This window comes from Martes martes (genome assembly GCF_963455335.1).
Source record: "Martes martes genome assembly, chromosome: 6".
Taxonomy (NCBI): Eukaryota; Metazoa; Chordata; class Mammalia; order Carnivora; family Mustelidae; genus Martes; species Martes martes.
In genome coordinates this window covers 14,529,330-14,551,272 of record NC_137893.1, presented here as the reverse complement: position 1 = coordinate 14,551,272, position 21,943 = coordinate 14,529,330, and the positions used below count along the sequence as shown (strand labels likewise).

At 38.3% G+C, this 21,943-nt stretch overlaps 1 protein-coding gene across 1 annotated transcript in view; it reads right to left on the bottom strand.

Annotated features, from left to right (window-relative positions):
* SYNE1 (spectrin repeat containing nuclear envelope protein 1) overlaps positions 1–21,943 on the bottom strand; it is a gene marked incomplete at its 5' end in the record, with an annotated part of 469,383 nt that overhangs the window by 86,377 nt on the left and 361,063 nt on the right. The window contains 16 exons of the mRNA XM_080806008.1: positions 88–242; positions 833–979; positions 1,541–1,723; positions 3,629–3,833; positions 4,222–4,355; positions 6,125–6,295; positions 7,574–7,729; positions 12,036–12,191; positions 12,612–12,788; positions 13,683–13,832; positions 15,032–15,214; positions 15,542–15,674; positions 16,422–16,618; positions 17,269–17,400; positions 18,355–18,528; positions 20,951–21,151. Coding sequence (XP_080662134.1) covers positions 88–242; positions 833–979; positions 1,541–1,723; positions 3,629–3,833; positions 4,222–4,355; positions 6,125–6,295; positions 7,574–7,729; positions 12,036–12,191; positions 12,612–12,788; positions 13,683–13,832; positions 15,032–15,214; positions 15,542–15,674; positions 16,422–16,618; positions 17,269–17,400; positions 18,355–18,528; positions 20,951–21,151 — 2,654 coding nt within the window. The remainder of the gene's footprint in view (positions 1–87; positions 243–832; positions 980–1,540; positions 1,724–3,628; positions 3,834–4,221; positions 4,356–6,124; positions 6,296–7,573; positions 7,730–12,035; positions 12,192–12,611; positions 12,789–13,682; positions 13,833–15,031; positions 15,215–15,541; positions 15,675–16,421; positions 16,619–17,268; positions 17,401–18,354; positions 18,529–20,950; positions 21,152–21,943) is intronic.

Genomic DNA, 21,943 nt, shown 5'->3' with positions numbered 1-21,943 from the left:
AGACTTGGAATTTATCAGTACGCACAAGCCATGCACCTCTAGCTACTGGTACATCAGAGTGGCCCAAACATTTCTTGGTTACTCCACCTGAATCTTTCCGTGGTCTGAGAGGAGATCAGAGACCAGTGTCGGTTCAGACTCTGCATCCTTTTGATTTCTTTATCATTCAGCGGTAGCCTGTATCCAAGCTCATTCAGACGGTCTAGGTCAGGGGCCAGGCTGCTGAATTTTAGCATCTGCCCCTGGAAACAAGATTTAAAAGCCAGTTTAGCACTATGGTCAGAAAAGGCAGAGTTCTTTCAAACTTCACAGTGATCTTCTGATTTCAGGAAGAAGCAGGTCTTGGGTCTCCCTGCATTTCTAGGACATTGACTAGTCATCCCCAGAGCTGCCAATAAAGAAGGGTGGCGTCTCCTGACCCCAGTCCCCTGCTGCTACAGCTCCTCACGCTCTCCCACTGAACGTTTACTAGTTCACGTGAATCACTTACTTGCTGATGGATGAAAATTAGGCTGATGACTGAAAAGGCTTATTTCTTTTTTTTTTTTTAAATATTTTATTTATTTATTTGTCAGAGAGAGTGAGCACAGGCAGACAGAGAGGCAGGCAGAGGCAGAGGGAGAAGCAGGCTCCCTGCTGAGCAAGGAGCTCGATGTGGGACTTGATCCCAGGACGCTGGGATCATGACCTGAGCCAAAGGCAGCCGCTTAACCAACTGAGCCACCCAGGCGTCCCTGAAAAGGCTTATTTCTGACCCTTTATATTCCATCTGTCTATGCTACTCTGCTCCTTTATTATCTATTACCCGTAAGAATATTTATAATGTACTCACCTTGAGTTCTTCCATTCTTTCCTGGATGGTTGAGAGATCAGATGAGTGGCCAGGGTCCTGCCCTTGTAATATTTCTTCAGCTTCTACTATCCAGGCCTCCAACACTTCTAAGCTCTTGGTAAAGGTTTCATAGTCAAGAACTCCAGTCTTTATTTTTTTCACAAAAGAAAATTGGTATTTAGATATCGAATGAAAGGGCAACTGGATATTGAAATTATTTTTCATATTTTTGTGTCAAGTTTCCATCCTCAAGATGCCATAAGGCTACATAACTTAACTTTTCTTCTCTTCATTCATGTCATTTTTTGAAAACTTAGAATTACTCCTACATACTGTTTATGAATTGATCAATTATTTTAAAAATATACTACCAAACAGAAAAATAATCTTATTCTTGGCAAAAACTTGTTATATAAATATGAATGTCAACACTAAAGCCACTTGGTATTTATTAGTTGGGTGTATTTTACCCAGTACCATAGAAAGAAGCATCGCTTTTAGGGGCAAAATTACGTTGTCAAGAACAGTGCAAGACTCCCACCTTCCCTTGTCCCCACTGGAACTTCCAAGTTCATTTACTTTTTAATTCTTTGGTCTTGAATAAGGCATTGTCTCAATGATGAAAAAACTTTCTTTTCCCGTGGTGAGGCTCAGATGTTACAGAAAGCCAATTGACAACACATGCGGAATATGAGGTCTGTAACATACCTGTAACATAGTCTGCTGCTTGCAAAGAGCCTGCTCTAGGGCACACAGATGTTGACTCAAAGACAACTGATCGGATTGAATGGCTGATGCCGCTGAAGTATCCACTTGTTGCTTGAGCTGCTCTCCCAGCTCATGGAGAACAAAAAGGGAATCCTTCACTATCCCCAGTTCTTTGAGGAGATCCTACAGATGATAAAAATAGGCCCATTATGAAACAGCGTGATAAGGGCATTCCTTAAACTGATCATCAGCAAAGGGCCATGCATCTGCAAACACTCAATTCTTACTTGTCAAATTATTACACTAAATAAACTTCACCTACAGAAAAATAATGAGGAATTAAATCTGATTTTTCAAAATGGATGTGTGTTAACATTTTTAGACATACACGGACTATTCTATAATAAAAGCCACATAGGCTCATTGTGGGACACTAGGACACCGGGGGGAGGTGCAGGGAAACATACACAAGAAGACACACCCACAAGAAGAGCCAATAACCGGAAGCATTTGGGCATGTTTTTCCTCTCTTTTCATGTAGTTGATATCAAATCAAAATCAAAAACACAGTGCTACCTTTTGCCTTTTCCTGTCTAGTTCTGCACACACAGGGGATGAGTTTGCCAACAGCATCTTTCACACACATGGTCACATTATAATGGTTACAACAGATCCTCTTGTCTCAGGGGAGCCTGGAACCCCAGCAATGGCCCTGGTGAGCAGGGACAGAAGCAGACGGCATCTCCACCCTTTTCCATGGCTTCTCTTGCCTCCACTTTTGATGGGACACTCTTACATGCTCAAAATTTAAGCCAGTGGAAATTCCATTTCTGGTTTCCATCTACCACAAAGAGACGACAAATGACTGGTTCTTTGACCTGTTGGTGGTGCTCCACCAGACATGGTGGAAAGAGTAGAGCCTGTTCTATCTAGACAGTGACTCCTATGAGAGGGAGAAAAACAAACAGAAGGAAGCCTTGACCTTGACACAGATCTTAGAACAATTCAGAGAAATAATTTGGAGTACTACCCCCCTAAAATAGGTGTGTATGTATCAACTCAGGAGGACTGAAAATTAAAAATGACAAATCCTGTAAGGATACACTATGTGGAAGGAGGAGAAAAAAGCCTTATGTTATCTTTAGTATTAAACGTTAACTTTTAAGTGACTATTTAGTATTCATGTGAAGGGATTAGAATAGGTCGAAATTTTTTTTTAAAGATTTTATTTATTTATTTGACAGAGCGAGAGAGATCACAAGTAGGCAGAGAGGCAGGCAGAGAGAGAGGGGGAAGCAGGCTTCCTGCTGAGCAGAGAGCCCGATGCGGGGCTCAATCCCAGGACCCTGAGATCATGACCTGAGCAGAAGGCAGAGAGGCTTAACCCACTGAGACACCCAGGCACCCCAAAAAGGTTGAAATTTATATGCTTTTTGTAACTTGCTTAATTCTAATAAACTGATTTGGGAAAGTTTACAAGAAGATCTTTGGAACAAGTTCATTAAAATAAAGACAAATAAGGACAAGCAGCAAGAACCATGTAATGGGTGAAACAAGAAACTGTTTCTGAAAACCTAAAGTAGGTTATTGGCAACTTCAGTGAAAAAAAAGAAATATTAAAAAGCTATTAAAAAGAGGTATATCAGTAAATCAGGAGAGAAAGACTTCTTTCCACCATTAAATTCTTAGAAGAAATAATTATCTTGATGCTTACATAAGAAATAATGGACCTAACGAGGTAATACATTTCACGGTGGATTTTTAAAAGATAAAACATTATTCTCCATACTCTCTTATTTCTTAACTGGCAAATGTGTAAAAACAACCAACCTAAATCTTCACAAGGATGGTATGCCATTAGGAACAATGGGAAAACAGCTCGTCTGTAAAAATGAAACAGTGGGAGGGACCTCTTAAATCGGATACATGTGCAACTGTGTTCTGAAACCCCAGCATCAAAACCATTTTTGGATAGCTGTCCCACATACTGAGACATACCAGAAGCTTGCACACATCAGCCCTGGCCTTGCTAAACTTGAGACGGCTGAGAATGGCATGGGGGGAAAACACCAGTGTCCCCAAACATACATTGCAATCTTCAATCCACGTCGCAACTTCGTCATCAGCAATGTCCTTGTTGGTGGCCGCCTTCAGGAGCTCATTGGTTCGATCGTCCTGCTGCTGCACCGCAGAAGCACACTGCTTGGAGTAGTCCTTGTACCTCTGCCAAAGCTGAAGTAGGGCTTTGCTGGCGTGCAGCTGCTCAGCGATCTCTTCCAGCAAGTTATTCCATCTGGAAACAATAGCCGACACTCACGGGCAGATTAGCACCTCTTACCAAATGCTGTTATTTGCTCTTTTATTTTTCACGATCCTGCTTCATGTGAATATGGGAATAATTCAGAGATGTCTCATTTCTATTTGACACAATTCCCGCTCACAGTTCAAGGGCAGATAATAGAAATGAGGTAATCTTTGGGTATACAGCAGTTTTCATCTATTTCTAAGTCTCTTCACTACATTTAGTTACATTCGATTCATTTGTGAAAATTGAAACATGAGTAGAATAGAATGTATAAAGCTCAAATTCAAAATGCCAGCAAGTTTTAATTCTATTGTTATTTGTCATAAGGCTGTGATATAAGTAATGCATAACAGTGCAAAATTAGCGTGTTCCATACCTCATATTGACATCTTTTAATGTGTTGGTAAGAGTTTCTGTCACAGGTGGGTGACACTCTTTTAACAGTTGGTTGGTGACAGAGCCAAACCTCTGTAAGTTCTTTTCCTGTTTTTCCAGATCATCTTGAAGATTCTGCCCCAGATGACATTAAAAAAAAAAAAAGTGCCACAGATGACATTACAGGATGTAAATTCTAATAATCATTTAAAAGTAATTTATAGCTGTTTCTATAAATATGTACATATAAATACATAAACCATGATTTTGTTCCAATGCTTTGTAAATTTTCTTTCGATCATCATTTCTTCTTTTATAATTTGGTTCTTATAGGTGTGAAAAGGGATTCCTAACAACTAAGCATTCTTACAGTAGCATCTGGAATTCTGCTGGGAAACCTCACATGAGTGCCCTTGTCCGTCACCTAGTAGGAAGCTAGAGCCATGATATGGATGCAGTCTGTCACACTGGTTCTCTTTGCTATTCAAAGTCAAAACCCTGGTCCCCATTTTATTATATATCTAGAGTTCTTCTACAGGAAACTCCAGATAATCAGACCTTAAGAAGTCCTGACTTTTCTGAGTACCACTTGTAAGTTCTATCTCTGGGTGTTCTTCCTAGCAAAGAATATTTATTAGACAGGCTACAGACTTGGCACAGTTTTCTACCAAGGACTAGCGAAGGATCTTGAAGAAAGGCACTTCCCTGCAAATACTGCTGGAGAGCTAGACTCAGTTCTTAATAAAACCCTATAGGTGACGGAGGCTACAAAAACCCAGTTCTATTTAAGACCAGTATCTGATTGCCATCAAATCAAAACCCTTTCATATCTTAAGACAGCATGTGCTGGTGTTAAATACGGAACGGGCTATATTAAAAAGTACTTCTAATCGCCTCAAAATCATAAAATCTGTTTTCAGACTTACTATTCTCAAAGCAAGTTTTAATGATTCTCAGTATCTACAACAACTATTTAAGGTTTGAAGAAATTGTGGATATACACATTTTCTCTCTCCTCCCTCCTATGCCACCCACAAGAAAAGGCATTCCCTGATCAGAGCATCTGTGTATGAGGTCAGCAACGTGGAATCTTTCATAGCCAAGCCAGGGAAGTGGACAGACGTCAGGAGGGTACATGCTGGGCTCTTGCTGGCGTCCCACCCCTTGAGGACCTCTCCTGCCCATCTGGTATCCCAGTCTGCATGAGTTAGCCAGGGAGAAAGAGCGGCCACAGGTGAGAGAGAGGGCCCAATCGGTGAGTGGTGTGCAGGGCAGTGAGGGCAGCAGCTGATTCGAAGGCAGGGGCCTGAGGGAGGAGACAGTGCTCTGCACAGTCAAATAGCAGCCTCAATCCTATATGAGTACAGTGATGACGGGCACACAGGAAACTAAGCAGGAAGGGTTAGAAAAAGAGGCTTATGTGCACGCATCGGACAGACTACTGATAGTATACTGAATGAAAAGAAAACAAGTTAATAGTTTACACATTTACCATTTTGGCTATCATTCTCTTTGCTTTCTTTTTATTCCCTTAGGATATGTTTGGAGAAGCAGGATAAAGAGAGAAAGGGAAGACATAAAGGCAGCAGCAATAGATCAAGGAGGTTGGCTGGATGTAAAATCATTTTATAAAACGTATTCATGGGGATATTTATATAACAGAATTTTAAAAATCATTTAGTTATATAGCAACTAAAAACCATTCATTTATATAGCAATCCAGAAACTTGGTGTCCACGGGAAAAGTTACATATAAAGCCGGTAGGATTAATTTTAAATATTTAAAAATAATTAAATGCCAATGATACCTAGCAACATTCCAGGGTGCTGTTCACGTTTGCTTTTTTTTTTTAAATTTTCTCAAATTCAAAAGAATATCAGGATGGGTTACATTCATTCCTTACCTGAAGATTGTCTACCTGAACTTGTACAGCTTCTAAAGAACCAGTCAGCAGACGGAAGCGGGACAGAGAGTATCTAGCCTCCATGAGGCAGCTGTTGATCTCATCAAAGGCCACCTTGTGATTGTTCCACTGGTCAAACACGGACGTCAGCAGTATCTTTAATTGTCCAACCTTTTGAAAGAAATAGGTGTTTCTTAGAATTGCATATTTAAAATTTTAAATATTTAAAATGATAGAATACATATTTAACTGATGGAAACATTAATATTCAAGAACTTCATCAGGGTTTCAGGCATTATAAAGAAATGAGAAAAATAAAAAAGACTTGAAAAGAGAGACGGCAACAATGAAATGTATGTCTTTTTGTGAATTTTGACCACTCAGTCTAAATTAAAATGCTTTAAAAGGTAACTTACGACCTTTGTATGTAAATATATGTAATATATATGCTAATATCTATGATATAAAATATCTATGCTATATATGCTATATATCTATCATATAAAAATGCTATATATGCTATATATCTATGATATAAAAATGATAAAAGATCAATGTATTTAATTTGGAAATACATTATTATTTTAAATGCATTATTATTATTTTAAATGTATTAACTCATTTAGTCCTTGTAACAACCTTATGAGATGGGTGTAATTATAATCCCCATCCTATAGATAAAAAACCAGAGGCACAATGAGGTTATGAAAATCACCTGAGATCATACTATTAGACTAAGAGAGATCTAGGCAAGTCTGGTCCCAGGAAATGACATAAAAATCTGTCCATCTAGCTAGCTAGCTAGTTATCTCCTCCCTCATTCCCCTCTATCTCTTTTTATCTCACATATGCACGCTCACACACACACACACATTTATATTTTAAGACAAAACATCTAAACATTCTTTCCTGAGACTTATCTGCAACAGAAAATTCAGGCTCTTAGTTTGGTCTGTGTCATTTGGAAAGACATCTACTTTGGATTTCCCAAATGTCACCCTTAATCTTCTAAATGTAATCCTGGGGTTATTAAAAGAGTAATGTTCATAATAATTCATAAAAATGTACATCATAATAATGGTTTATTATAGGAAATATCCAAAACTACATTTTATTTTAAAAAAGAGGTTAATAGGGGTGCCTGGGTGGCTCAGTCGGTAAGCATCTGACTTGGTTTTGGCTCAGGTCAGATCTTCCAGGCTGGAAGATGGGATGAAACCCGTGTTGGGTTTCACACTCAGTGCGGAGTCTGCTTCCCCTCTCCTTCTCCTCCTGTGCATGCATGCATACTCTCCCTTTCTCTCACACACATAAATAAAAATCTTAGTTAATGAAGTAGACTTAATACAAAAAGATAATGTAGAGGTTCTGTAACTATTTACTCAGTTATTTTAGGAAAACTCAAACGCCATGACATGTTTAGAGTCAGGTCTCCTCAAGCAATATTACCATGTGGTCTAAATTTGCCCATGTTTGGCTGAGCTCCCGCAGCGTGCTCATGACAACACTGGAGACTTCTTCTTTCTTGTTCTGAATCAAAGCGAGTCCATTCTGCTCAATTTTCTCCACCTCTTTTTCTTTGGCTTTAATCAAATCTTCTAGATCCTGAAAGATTAAAAATAGTCATTTTAAATTGTTCTATTATGGAACTCTGTGGTGCACTACAGCCTGATAGCCCCCCAAGTTTAAGTAAAATTTGATTACTTAATAGATAGAGACATGATAACATGTAATTTTTTTCAAAAAGTTAGAAGAAAAGAAATATATGTGGGAAATGGTAACATGATTTATATTCTTAAATTCATGTTGGAAAAGTTACATAGTCCTAGGCCAAAGGATAAAATGCAATAGGATGGTATTCTTGATATCTGAGTTTAGTTACATTTCTGCTACTATTAAGCTGTGCCACTTTTAAGTTAGAAACTGCCACTGGGTCTGTTTCTTCAGACAGAAAATCAGAATCTCTTTTAGCCTTTCTTTCTCCCTGATTCTATGTGATTCTGAAAGATTATGGGCTTTTTTTTCCCCCCCATGGGTCAAACTCTTACTTTCTTTGGGATATGCATTTATAACAGTATAAAATCTTCAAGAAAGAAAATACAATGAGGCAACATTCTAGAGATCATCCTTAATCATACATTATAATCCTAGTTATATTTTAATGCCATTGGAAACTTTGGGAAGCTCAGTATAGCAGGCTGAGACTGCTATTAACATTTTATGGATGAGTAAGTGGGAGATCAAGTCACACAACCTGTCTTGGGTTACAGAGCTGGGAGGCCAGGAGATGGGATCAGACCCCAAGCCTCCTGAGCCTACTGACTCCCAGCACAGTGTTGGAGGCGAGTCCCCAGATGGGACTTGTGGAAAGGATATAAATCCCAAGTTTGGGCGATGTGAGAAGCCATATATTAAGGCACGGGTGCATTCTTATATTCAGAAGTGTATCTCCAGAACTAGAGATGTAGATAATGTTGGCCTTGGAGGGTAAAGTGAAGAAAATCCCAAAACAATATACATGAAAAACATCTTTTAAGCTGTTAAAAACTTGGCAAATGTAGGGTAGTATTTGTCTATTCAGTTATTTGGTAATCAGCTATGAGTCAGTGCTGATTTATTTATTTTTCTCTCCTTAATTATCATGAGGCTATTTTTTTCTGGATGTATTAATTAGAAATTCATGCAATTAGTAGCCTGAGGAAATCATTTTTGTTTTTAATATTGTGCTTCCATTTCCACTTCATAATTCTGTCAATATTTTGACAGCTTTGATAATTAACCAGAGAATGGAATATAGTGATTACTAGAGTTATAGGTCCTTTATACAGTATGGAAAACATCATTAATTTTACTATTTAAGGATTTCTCTCTCTACTTCTTTGAAAGGGTAACCATAAACAATCCTTCAAACATGTCTTTAATATGATTCTAAAATCCAGCCATTGGAATTAAATTTATCCCATTTATCCATAGATGTTAACTTTTTAAAGGAACAATATTAAATGAACGATCCATTACTTAAAAACACAGCTCTAAAATGGCCGCCTGCTTATGTTGGCTTCAAAGCAAATCCCAGGAAGGAAATAAGACTGAAATATATATTTTGTACAAAACGAAAATGTGTTTTCCTTTCCTTTCAATAATAATTAAAAGACGATTTTGTTTCTGATCAATGAAGAAAAAAGCCAAACCTAACATTTTTTGCTACAATAAATCATTCTTAACCTAAGTTATTCATAAATATTATTTTTTACATTGGTTTAAATTAATAAATCACCTCTGAAAGAGTGGGAAAATATTCAAGATGTTTTAAACAAAATAAAGCTTAAATCCAGTCACCAATTTAAGTCTCCTGGCTTGAATTTCACACTTTGGTCCAGAGGAACAATTTCTCAAAAATGACAATAAATTTTTATCAAGGTTTGTGGTACTGCCAAATAGAACCTGCCATTAAGCTGTTGTGATTTTTATGTGATGCCCAAAATAACTGTGTGGGTTACTTTCATTCCGTTCTTTGTTAAAAAAAAAAAAAAAAAGACTACATTTGAAATCATTAATTGGCATTGTGTGTGAAGGTCTTTAAACCACATTTTAAGCTTTTCCTCCTGATACTGCCTGGTGTGACCTTCTGTGAGACTAAAATTTGGGTCTGGAAAAGAGTAAAACTTGGCCAAGCTTCCCCTACATTTTCTGATAGTAACGTCTCCGTGAAATAGAAGACACAGCCATGAAAAGAAATAAAATGGAAAAATGGCAGGAAAAAAGCACATGAAAGAGAAGAGAAAAATAGTGAGAAAAAGTAGGAGAGAAAGAAGAAAAAAAGGAAAAGTTAATGTATTATTTCAGTTTTAACAGTAAAGTTTATCACAAGGACATAAAGAAGCACTAATCTTACTGATGTTCACACTTAAATGGTCTTTTAACTTGAATGGAAACATTTTAATTTTGGAACTTAAGAGGTCTGACTTCTCCCTCAAAGTAAAATTGTGAAATTCTGGACTTTTTTGTACATTTTGATATATAAAATTGGTGTCCAAAATTAGAAACACTACTGGTCCCTGGAAAACAGGAAATGCAGTGAGAGTAGTTGATACATAGTTTTGTCTTCAGTGTTCTACACACCCATCTTCTGATGTGAAGCACTTTTTAAAAATTTCTAGCTATTTCTTTTTTTTTTTTAAGATTTTTATTTATTTATTTGACAGAGAGATCACAAGTAGGCAGAGAGGCAGGCAGAGAGAGAGGAGGAAGCAGGCTCCCCGTTGAGCAGAGAGCCCGATGCGGGGCTCGATCCCAGGACCCTGGGATCATGACCTGCGCCGAAGGCAGAGGCTTTAACCCACTGAGCCACCCAGGCGCCCTTAAATTTCTAGGTATTTCTCTATATGATGGTTTTCTTTGTCACTTTTATACACTCTGGAAATGAAAATCCATTAGATTGTCAGCCCAGCACAAAGGCATCTGCTTTTCCTTTTTTGAATGGAAAAGCTTTCACCGAGAGCTTAAATATATCTCTCTTTACATGTGTCCTCAGAAAAAAATGCTAGTTGGAAGGGAGATCATTATGAAAGGTCTTTCAAGATTTGGGCAAAGGAGTGTTTCTGTAAAACTACTTCACAGCTGAGTCTTCAACTGGTCTTTGGAAACACTACAGAGAACCATCACAGCTAATCTGTACATCAAAAATTATTGTATTATTTTAAAATTTTACTATAGCACTACCTGTAATAACTCACGTTTCTTTTGTATAAACAAGAACACCTGGGCAAATGTTAAGTGTTCCAAAGTCACTGGAAGACATTTAGAGTACGCTCACTCCATCTGAACTGGAGATTCTTATCACTAACAACAGAACAAGCAGAGGCTGCTGGATGCTTCCCGTGGGACGTGGGAGAAGGCACCACGGTCACCTGTGAAGCACTCGGCTCCTTAGAGCTGAAAACAGAATTCCTTCAAGTCGCTAGTGTTAACTTCCCTTTACAGGAGATACAGAGAGAAAACCAATGTCGATGACATCTTAAAGGAAGTCCACAGGCTAATCCCGAACCGGGGCCAGTCTACAGGTCCTGCAACAAGTTAATTGTATTTTAAAAAAATGTTAAAGAGGCTTTAGAGATCTGATAACAAATGTGGCGTGTGGACATTTTTGTACCCTTATGTGAATAGATTAACTGGGGGAAAAAAAAGACATTTTATTTAATTTATTTATTTTTAAAGATTTTATTTATTTATTGGACAGAGATCATAAGTAGGCAGAGAGGCAGGCAGAGAGAGAGAGGAAAGGAAGCAGGCTCCCTGCTGGGCAGCAAGCCCGATGCGGGGCTCGATCCCAGGACCCTGGGATCATGACCCGAGCTGAAGGCAGAGGCTTTAACCCACTGAGCCACCCAGGTGCCCCCCAAAAAAGACATTTTAAAGAAAACTGAGGAAACAGTATTATGAATTGAGCCTTGAATGATATTAAAGGATTATTGTTAAAATTTTTGTGGTGATAATGATGTTATGGATATATAAGAAAATGTCAGTTTCTTAGAGATGTGTACTGTGGTAGGCAGGAAGAAAATAACATGACGTCTGGGGTTCACTGGAAAATATTTAAGAAAAGAAATAATTCAGGCAAAGACATCAAAATCTTAATAAGTATTAAATCTGATGATCAGTATAGAAGGGTTAGTAGCATTCTCTCTACTTAGGAGTATGTCTCGAAATTCTCATAATTTCAAATTATTTTAAATAGGTGAAAGTACATAATGGTTAAAAAAACCAACCCTATAAACTCACATAATTCGAAAAATTCATTACTGAACAAAACTTTTTTCAGTATTTAATCTCAACTGGCAGGGCCTAAGACTTCCTTTGGCCTATGCCATGAAACCGTGACATATGCCTGTCAGCCACCTGGACAAGTTACCTGACAGTCTTTCATCGCGTTCTGAACTGAAGCCTGATCTCCAATGCGATGCTGTTGCTTTAGTCTGTTTTCCTGGGTTTCATACCAAGTTTTTAGACTTTGTACATCATTTTCATATTCTGACCAAGATTCCAATAAGCCTTCCAACATCTGGATCTGAAAAAAAACATAACAAAATGAAATGTGCAATTTTATTTTAAACTCAAGACACTATTAGCTTTAAATTAAGAATTCTTCAAATACAGTTTATTGTATATATGATTAAGAAATAAATCTTACCAAGGGTGAATCAGTGGCTAGTGTTGGTAAGAAAGTAAAGAAGTCAACTTAAAGGAAAGGCAAAGTTAAGAGGCATCTTTAGAAAAAGTAAAACGACATGTAGCAGGTGAAGAGTAGAGGGTGTATAAGAGAAAATAATTAACAAGAGTAAAGAGTGTTTAGCAATGGGATTCAGTGGTGTCCCCCGCAGTAATGTTTGCATGCTATGTGTAGCTAAGCTACTTGTGAAATGAAGTTTCTTTACAGAGTGTGCCTGTTCTTGGCATTTTCATGTAATGATGGACAGGAGAGGCTTACCTTCTCAGTTACGAGACCCTGCAGGATTTGCCAACTTTTGTTCATGGCTCCCAGTTGCTCAGCAAAATCAGTCTTATCACTGCGTTTACTTTCCACATCCTGACTACTGATTTGTAGCACGGACTGATTCACAAAATCAACTGTCAACTGTTTACAGTTAATATCTATCTTAAAACCCTGAAAAGGGAAGGGAGAAAATAAGAAAACAAGGTTATGCATATAAATATCTTATATTTCATCAGGAATTGGGAAGCCTCAAGTAACCCTAAGATTAATATTATCGTTTCCATGATTTAGTCCAAATGGCAAAATCTGTATATATTTACATAATGCATTACTATCACAAGTTCATTATATATCACATATGACCATCCTGATTTATAGATTTTGAATTTATAATTATACTGAATTTGAATTTATAAGAATTTGTAAAATTCTGAATTTATTAATATGTTGAATATGAATACATGGGCATATTTTAGGTAGAGGATGTAGAATTGGATAAATTGTATAATCTCACGATAACATATTTATAAATTATACCATTTTTTCTTTAGAATTATCTTTTTTGTTTCAGATGTAGAATTCAGTTATTCAGCATTTGCTTATAACACTGAGTGCTCATCACATCATAAGTTGTCCTTAATGCCCATCACCCAGTTAACCCACGCCCCCACCCACCTCCCCTTCAGCAACCCTCAGTTTGTTTCCCAGAGTTAAGATTCTCTCATGGTTTGTTTTATCATTTTTTAAATGACACAAAATCATATTCAAAACTATTTTCCATGTCTACAACTAGGGAGGCAGCTTTCTTACCTTTGTTCCCCTATCTGGTCACTATATATGAAACACACACTCCAAACCCTGATGTCTATAATTTGAGCTTTTGAATTCTTTTAATAAAATAAAATTCTTTTAATAAAATAAAATTCTTTTAATAAAAATTCTTTTAATAAAAATTCTTTTAATAAAATTCTTTTAATAAAATAAAATAAAATTTTAATAAAATTCTTTTAATAAAATTCTTTTTCTAAAACATGAAAAATTAAAAGAAAAAAAATGTTCCATTACCTTATATTTCTGAAGGTATTCATGAATTGCCTTGTAACCTATTGAATTTTTTATATTCTCTTCATCCTTTTGAATAACATTTTCCATGAGAGAAATCCAAGTCATAACTTCAGAAATGGCATGGCGGGAAGGCAGCTTATCCATTTGGAGCTGCCCAATAAGAGACAAAACAAGACACAAGTGTTAAAATTCAAATCAGAATTCTGCCAACCTAAAAACCCTGTATTAATACTTGTCAGTATACCAAAAGAGATAACCATTCTTAATGACATCTTTGGATCTTAACCTCATTAGAAGCCTAAAATTAAACATCAGGCAAACACGGAACAGTAATAGTCATCTTATGTTCACTTGACATCCAATACTATAAACATTGTATAAATATTAACTAATTAAGCAAAATACCAGTAAGAAGAAAGTATTATTCTTATTTTATAGCTAGTTTTATGAGTTAAAAAAAACTTAACTACAAAACATTCAACAGATGTATTTTATTAATTATCCTGTAAAAATTTCTGTGTATTATGACTCAGGAATGTTAAAGGAAGAAAGAAAAATACCACACTACAAACTATCATTTTCTAGATTTTTTGGCACTCTAATATTTATTCCTAAGAGCATGGCCAATTTCCTTACTCTTTAACTAAAATATACTTAGAATTCTGACTCTTACTTGATCTACCATACATTTTTGTAGGTATTTATTATAATGATTTGGAGAAACAAAAGCCATCATTTAAAATATTTATGGACTTCTATGTGGTGCGGGAAGATACAGAGATGAATGTGAGATGTTTCCTGCCCCCTAGAAATGCGTAGCTGCTGATTAGGAGGGTAAGACAGACATCAAACACAGCTATCATACCTGGTAGAGGGATGAATATCAAAGAGAGAGAAACATACACTGTCTGGGATCCAGGGAAGGGAGGTGTATTTCCAGATAAGGAAAGTGCATATTTCTTGAATGCCAATTGTTCTATTGTAGGTGCCATTATAGGTCTTTTATACATACTGTGATTGAATCCTCAGAACTACTCACTTTATGAAGGAAGTGTAATCTCCCACATTTTACTCATGAGAAAACACAGAGTTTAAACAAGGCGAGATGAAGGTTCTGTTCTACATCCCACACACACAGACAATAAAGAAGTCCTTGGAAGATATGACATTTGTACATATGGCTTTACAGAACAGTTCACTTTTAGTATGCAGAACAATGAAAGAGAGAAAAGACAAGATGTCCATGACAAAGCTGATTTAAATTTCTAAGTATAAGCAGGTTAGCTCTCTTTCCATTTAATACTGCTTAAATCAACTATTATGATTTAAACTTAGGATTATTTCTATACCTGGTGGAGCTTCTCCTGTACAGCAGGAATATTTGTCAGCAGGTCAGTCCACTGGCTATCAATGTGTGACAGCTCTGAACGTAAGGCAGCTGTGTCCACTTTCTTTAATCGAAGAAGCTGATTTCCAGTGCTCAGAACAGATGATTTCAGGGAAGATTTAGCATCCACTTCTTTGGAAAACTCCTAAAAGAAGTAGCAATGTTCAAACTGGGAGTAAATAGTCTGACCTTTAATTTAAGGAAAGAGAACCACTTACTACATAAACAATTTTTCTTTACATCTTGAAGGGGAGTTTCGGTAAGCACTCCAGAGAAAAACAAAAGCAGCACACCATTGCCTTGAACGAAAGCCAACATAGCCATTCCTTGAAAACTGCTCTCATGAGGCAATGCTGAAGCCTATTATTTTGCACAAGGATTGACCACACATAGTTAACATTGACAAATTCTCTCCAGGTTGGCTTACTAAGTATAGAAAATTTAATCAAACGATTTAGAACCTTAGGCTTACCAGGAAAGCATTTAGATGATCACGGACCATTTCCAGTTCTTGTGGCACTGTCACAGATTGTTGAGTCCAAAATTCTAGCCTGTCTTTTGCAGATTGTAACCAGTGAGTAAGTTCTGCAGATTCACTTTGATATCTGTAATTATATTAATGAGCCTACTAAGTAAACATCCAATATATCTCTTCTGCTAACCCATGTTATACAGCAATGTCAATTTTAAAATAAGAGACATGACAGGTTTGGGAAAGTAATGTCTTGCATTCACACTTTCAACTACCCTTTAAATTTATACTGTAAACAAGTTTCAGTTTTCCCATTTCTAAGCTGAATGTAAATATATATATATACATATATATATTTATACACACACACACACATATATATGTATATACATACACACACACCTTTATATACCTACTATATACACATACTTACTCCTTCACATTGAGGCTATTTAGAAAATATTAAAGTTCTTAAAAATAAAGGTGGTGTAGAAATAGAGTGTTTCACTATGTAAAATCAGTCTGCCCTTGAGAAACTTTACTTTCTCAAACACACTTTCCTTCTACCTCTCCTTCTAAGGTTTTACTTTGACCACCCACGTATAGTCCATAGGCAAATGTTCAAGTTAAAGTGCATTAGGCACTTGCTTCCCTGCCCACTTCTAATTCTTTGTTTATACAATTACATAAGAATCCAAGTGGGGGTTTTGTTTTTGCCTTTATTTTCCAAAATACGAAATAAGTGCCCAGATAAGAGATCATCCTTTTCAAGTCTCATGCCCACTGATCTTAAATGCCTATATTAAATATTAAATATTAAATGCCCTATAAAGACTCTTCAGCACTAATCTACAGTGATATATAATAGTCACCGTGTTACCTGGTCCAGTGTTTCAACACTGTTTCCAATCTGTGAAGCTCCTTAGACACTTTGTTGGTATCATTTAACCAGTGTTCTCCAAGTTGATTTAGCTGGCTTTCTAGATCTGAGCAGCTAATGGATATGAGCAGTCGTTTCCCGTCGTCTAATACCTGATATAATTTGGGCTGGTATTCATTAAGGCTGGATTTCAAATGCTAAAATTGATTGAAAATACTGGGTTAAAAGTTTGGATGATGCAATTTTTCTCTTTAAGAATTACAGTATCTCTGGTGCCCCATAATGTTGCCACGCCCTGTTAGTCAGACTTCAACTATTTGCCCCCAAGTAAGATTAGAAACTTGGAGACGGCTCATCCATATCTAAGTATAGATGTTACTCTTTCTTCTTTCTTTTCTTTTTTCTTTTCTTTTCTTTTCTTTCTTTTCTCTCTCTCCTGTCCTCTCCTCCCCTCCCCATTCCTCCCCTCTTCCCCTCCCCTCCCCTCCTCTCCTTTCCTTTCTTTTTTTTTGTAGTAACTTCAGGTTCATTTAAAACTATGAAGCTGTAAGAATACCACGACACCAGCATATAACACCACAGAATATGCTTGGTGGCGGCTGAATTTTCAAAGAGCTCTCTTGTTTCAAAAAAAAAAAAAAAAAAGAAATCTCTTTCTTATGTTCTATTATAAAGCAAACACTTAAAATCTATCCGCTTTCAACAATGTCAACAGCTTGAAATAAAAGTAAAAATACTTAATGAAATATTTGATGGCAAGTTTGCTTAGATTCCATTAAAACCATGGGAAAGTTTCAAAAGAAGACGTGGCCACTTTTCACACACCAAGATGCCATCAGATGCTGACCTGGTAGAGTGTTATCCGGTCGATGAGCCTGTCCTCGCTCTCTTCCACCAGCCCCACACTCGGGATGCTGCTTTCCACCGCCTCCAGCTGTCTGCTGAGCTCCTGGTGGTCTTCATCCAAATGAGACCATGTCTAGAAACATAGTATCAGTCTGTGAGCTAAAGAATCACCGTTCAGGAACAGGATCCTCTTTTGCGTGCAAAATACGCTGTCAACAGATTCTCTTTAAAGTTATGTGGGAGCTGTTTATATTGGGGGTTTGCTCTGAGAAGCAAAAGACGGCTCTGAAGCACGTGAATCAGACGGCGACCCCCAAGTGCTCGCTTCGGCAGCACATATACTAAAATTGGAACGATACAGATGGCGACCCCCAAAAACACTGTGAACAGGATTTCGATCTGCAACCAATCTGCTGCGTGAACACAGGCAAGGTACTAAACCTCTCTGACCCTCACTTATAACATTAAAAAGATGGGGCTAATATAACTCTCTTGTCCATCATGAGGATTAAATGGAATGATTGTACCCAGGGCACCTGGAACCCAGTAGGCCTCTGATATGCACGGTTTCATTCTTTACCCTAGTGATGATGCGTGTATGATTTAAGCAAAAGGGAAGAGGGTGCTTACTTCGTATAGTAAAGTGAATATATGACATTCACAAATAGAAAAAGCTACCACAGACATTTGAGAAACAGAAATATACAGTACAGACATTCTACTAGGGAGAAATCCCACACCAGTCACTCCTAAATTCTGACTTTTACTTTAGCCGAAACTGGAAAATCTTTTTAAAAATCACTTGCAGGCTTTTTCAATCCTGTACAGCGAGGTCGGCGGTTTTTTAGTCTGACTGTCGAAACCCCAAGTATCTTGGTGCCCTAACTAAAGTCAGTACAGAGGGAAGCCAGCCGACTCACGGGGTGGCGGAGCCTTGATCCAAATGGAAACAGGAAAGACAAGAGGGACAGGGCAGAACGCGATGCTGAGTCTGAGGGAGTTCCAGAGTTCGACGAGGTGTGTGGCGTGGGTAAACAGGTCTTGCCTTAATGGTATGTTCTGCAGTTGAGTCTGTCGACAGTCTTACCTCCAGAATGTACTCCAACTCCACGCCCCTCTTGTGAGCCTGCTTCAGTACGGCGGAAGCCTGTGCCATCAGGTCTGTGTGGAACCGTGTTTCCTGTGGGACTGCAAAGCTGATTATCTTTCTGAAGAGTGTTTCAGTCAAGATCATATGCGATTCCAGGCCCTGAAAGTATTCCTGCAAGTGTTCGGGGACAGAGAGGTCAGCAACTCATACGTATCCCACCCGACAACAAAAGCTGCTTTAGACGTGAAAGCTGGCGGAACTCAGTACCCGAGAAGTATCTCTCCAGCCCCGCTGCCCCCCACTTCATGCAGGCACTCACAGCTTCCGGCAGAGAAGGGGGCTTCAGTCCCCTCACCGGCCTCTCGTCCCTCCACTCGAGGACACCTATACATGCCGGGCTGCAGACACTCTGCCCCCCGAGACAGAGCTCTTCAGATGTGACCGGCTGCTAATACAATTCCTCTGCCCTCTCAAGGCCTCATCCCTGTACAATCTGGGAGACTCTCACTACCCCCACCACCCAGACTGGCCTTCCTTATCCCGGGACACATTAGTTCCCAGGCCCCTGTCTTCGGTCTCTGTCTTTACTCTGTACTTCCCAAGATGTCCTCACTCTACACATTCCTGACTTTCCTTCCTCTGTGTCTAGGCTTGAGCTCTACTTTCCAAATTCCCGGAGCATTCGTTGTGCTCCAATGCTCACTGCCAAGCACAGCTCGACATGTACCTATTGGTATTATACAGTTTTAAACTTCCCTTATATTATATCCACACACAACAGAATGATAGGCCTTGGGCAGTCCTACAAACGTGTTTTGAAGTGTTATTTTTTATGTGTAAAAGGCCCTAGAGGAGGTAAACAGGGCTTATCCCATTTTCTGTTCCCTCCACTGTGGGTGAAGTTGAAGACCTGCAAACTGGTAACAGTATTTAGTGCTTACTATATGTTGAAACTCTACCAATGCTTTACTGACCAACTCGGTTAACCCTTATAACACCTCTTTGAGGTATGGAATTCTATTTCCCATTTGGTGGGTGAGGACACTGAACCGCCCAGGCTATAGAACATGCTATGTTCAAGGTCATTGCAGAGCTCTCTGTCAGAAATATCCAGGTCAAAAGAAGCCAGAATCTTCATTTTTTAACTCACAATTATTATATCAGAGAATCTTAAAGCTGGACGAGAACTTGGAGGTCATTCAGCCCAACATTCACCAAAAACTGATATTTCTTTTACAACCCGATCTCCCCCTAATGGCCTTGGATGGTCTTCCCGTGGCCAGAAGGGTTGTCTGCTCAATGGCAATGTTCCTTTTAGAGTTCTTTACCTATTGGGCCTACATCTCTGTTATTTATACTCATTGATCCTAGCTTCCTCTCTGGAATAACTCAGGATGATATTTTATTACTGTTGTCAGAGATTTGAAGAAAACCAGCTGTGAACTTTAAAGCAATGTTTTCAAAGCCAAATGATAAGGCTTTAATAAATCACAAAGTTTTGGACAAAAATCTCTGGGAAAAATAGCAAGAAGTACACCCCACCCCCTTCCCCGCCAAAATTCACCTTTATAAGCCACCAGAGCCACATAATGGTAGAATGTTAACTATCTATATCCCAGTGGGCTTTTCAAAATTTCCATGTATGACATTCCTACAGTCTGAGAATTTGGGTTTCTGGACTGGTAAAACTACTCCTTCTGTAGTCATCCCAAAAATGCAGGAGTTATTTGTGTGCACATTAAACAGGCATTTCTTGACGAAGGAGCAGCGTCTAACTTGAGCTTGGCCATGGGACATACTGATAAGGCAGCCTCAGGCATACCACGTTTGATCACATAGTAAAAGGACTCGTTGTCCCCAGGAATAAACTCTTTGAGGCCCACAGCAACTAAAGGAGCATGTGCTTATTGGCCAGAAGAGCCGAGTGATGCACATAGGAGACAGATACCCAGTCTCACAGCTGGGTAGGTAGCTCTGCTTTCCCAGAGCACGGTGAGGAGCCTTTGGCCAGGACAAGGGAAGCATTCTCTCCAGAATACTTAGGGCTAGACAAATAAATGGGCATAAAATACACAAGGACAAATCAAAAGAGAGTTAAGAAGGAAGCTAGGCACTTTGAAGAAAGTCAAGTTTCCCACTGGTTGCAGTAAATGAAGGGAAAAAGCCTGGCTTATACTAACAAGGAAGTGATAATTAAAATTACTAGGAATGCTGGTATTCTTTTTTGTTGTTGTTGTTAATTAAGTTTAAGCTCCGCACCCAGCATGGAATCCAACACAGGGCTTGAACTCATGACCCTGAGATCAAGAACAGAGCCAAGATCAAGAGTCAGACACTTAACCAACTGAGCCACCCAAGTGCCTCTGTATTCTTTTTTAACTCACAAAATTATAGGAACGTATCCTCCATAAGTTTTCTGTGCTATTTAGTGTCCACAGGTTTGAATATACATTTGTTGACCATTTTAAAAAGTGTTTTATTCAAGGAGGAACTCATAAAAGATTAATAATAGGTTTTACTAGGTAGATACATATCAGTGAGCGAGAATATGCTTTCACAACTACATTTTCTCTCTCTCTCTCATTCTCTTTACCTTATGTTTGTCAAGTAGTTGTTGAATTTCCTCCTTGGAGGACACGATGATTTTCTGGTCACCTGCCATCTTCTCCTGTCCAGTCTCCAGCAGGTCTGCCAGATCTTGTAGGGCTCTTTCATACTGACTCTTAAGTGCAAGATTCTGGTTCAGCCCACTCCGCCGGGAGCCGATGGTCATCATCAGTTCATCATACATGTCCTACAACAAAGTAGAGACAGTGATACTCACTGTCAAATCATGTGTTGACTCTTTTTTTAAAATTTTTTATTTTTTTAATTACTTTTCAGTGTACTAGAATTCATTGTTTATGCACCACACCCAGCGCTCCAAGCAATATGTGCCCTCCACAACACCCACCACCAGGCTGGCCCAACCTCCCACCCCTTGCACCTTCAAAACCCTCAGATTGTTTTTCTTTTCTTTCTTTTTTTTTTTAATAATTTTTAAATTTTTTAATAAACATATAATGTATTATTAGTCCCAGGGGTACAGGACTGTGAATCGCCAGGTTTACACACTTCACAGCACTCACCATAACACATACCCTCCCCAATGTCTATAACCCCACCACCCTCTCCCTACCCTCTGCCTCCTGGCAACCCTCAGTTTGTTTTGTGACATTAAGATTCTCTTATGGTTTGTCTCCCTCCTGATCCCATCTTGTTTCATTTATTCTTTTCCTAACCCCCAAACCCCCCATGTTTCATCTCCACTTCCTCATATCAGGGAGATCATATGATAGTTTTCTTTCTCTGATTGAATTATTTCGCTAAGCATAATATCCTCTAGTTCCAGCCACGTTGTCGCAAGTGGCAAGATTTCATTTCTTTTGATGGCTGCATAGTATTCCATTACACACACACACACACACACACACACACACACATATATATATACACATATATGTCACATCTTCTTTATCCACTCATCTGTTGATGGACATCTAGGTTCTTTCCATAGTTTGGCTATTGAGAACATTGTTGCTATAAA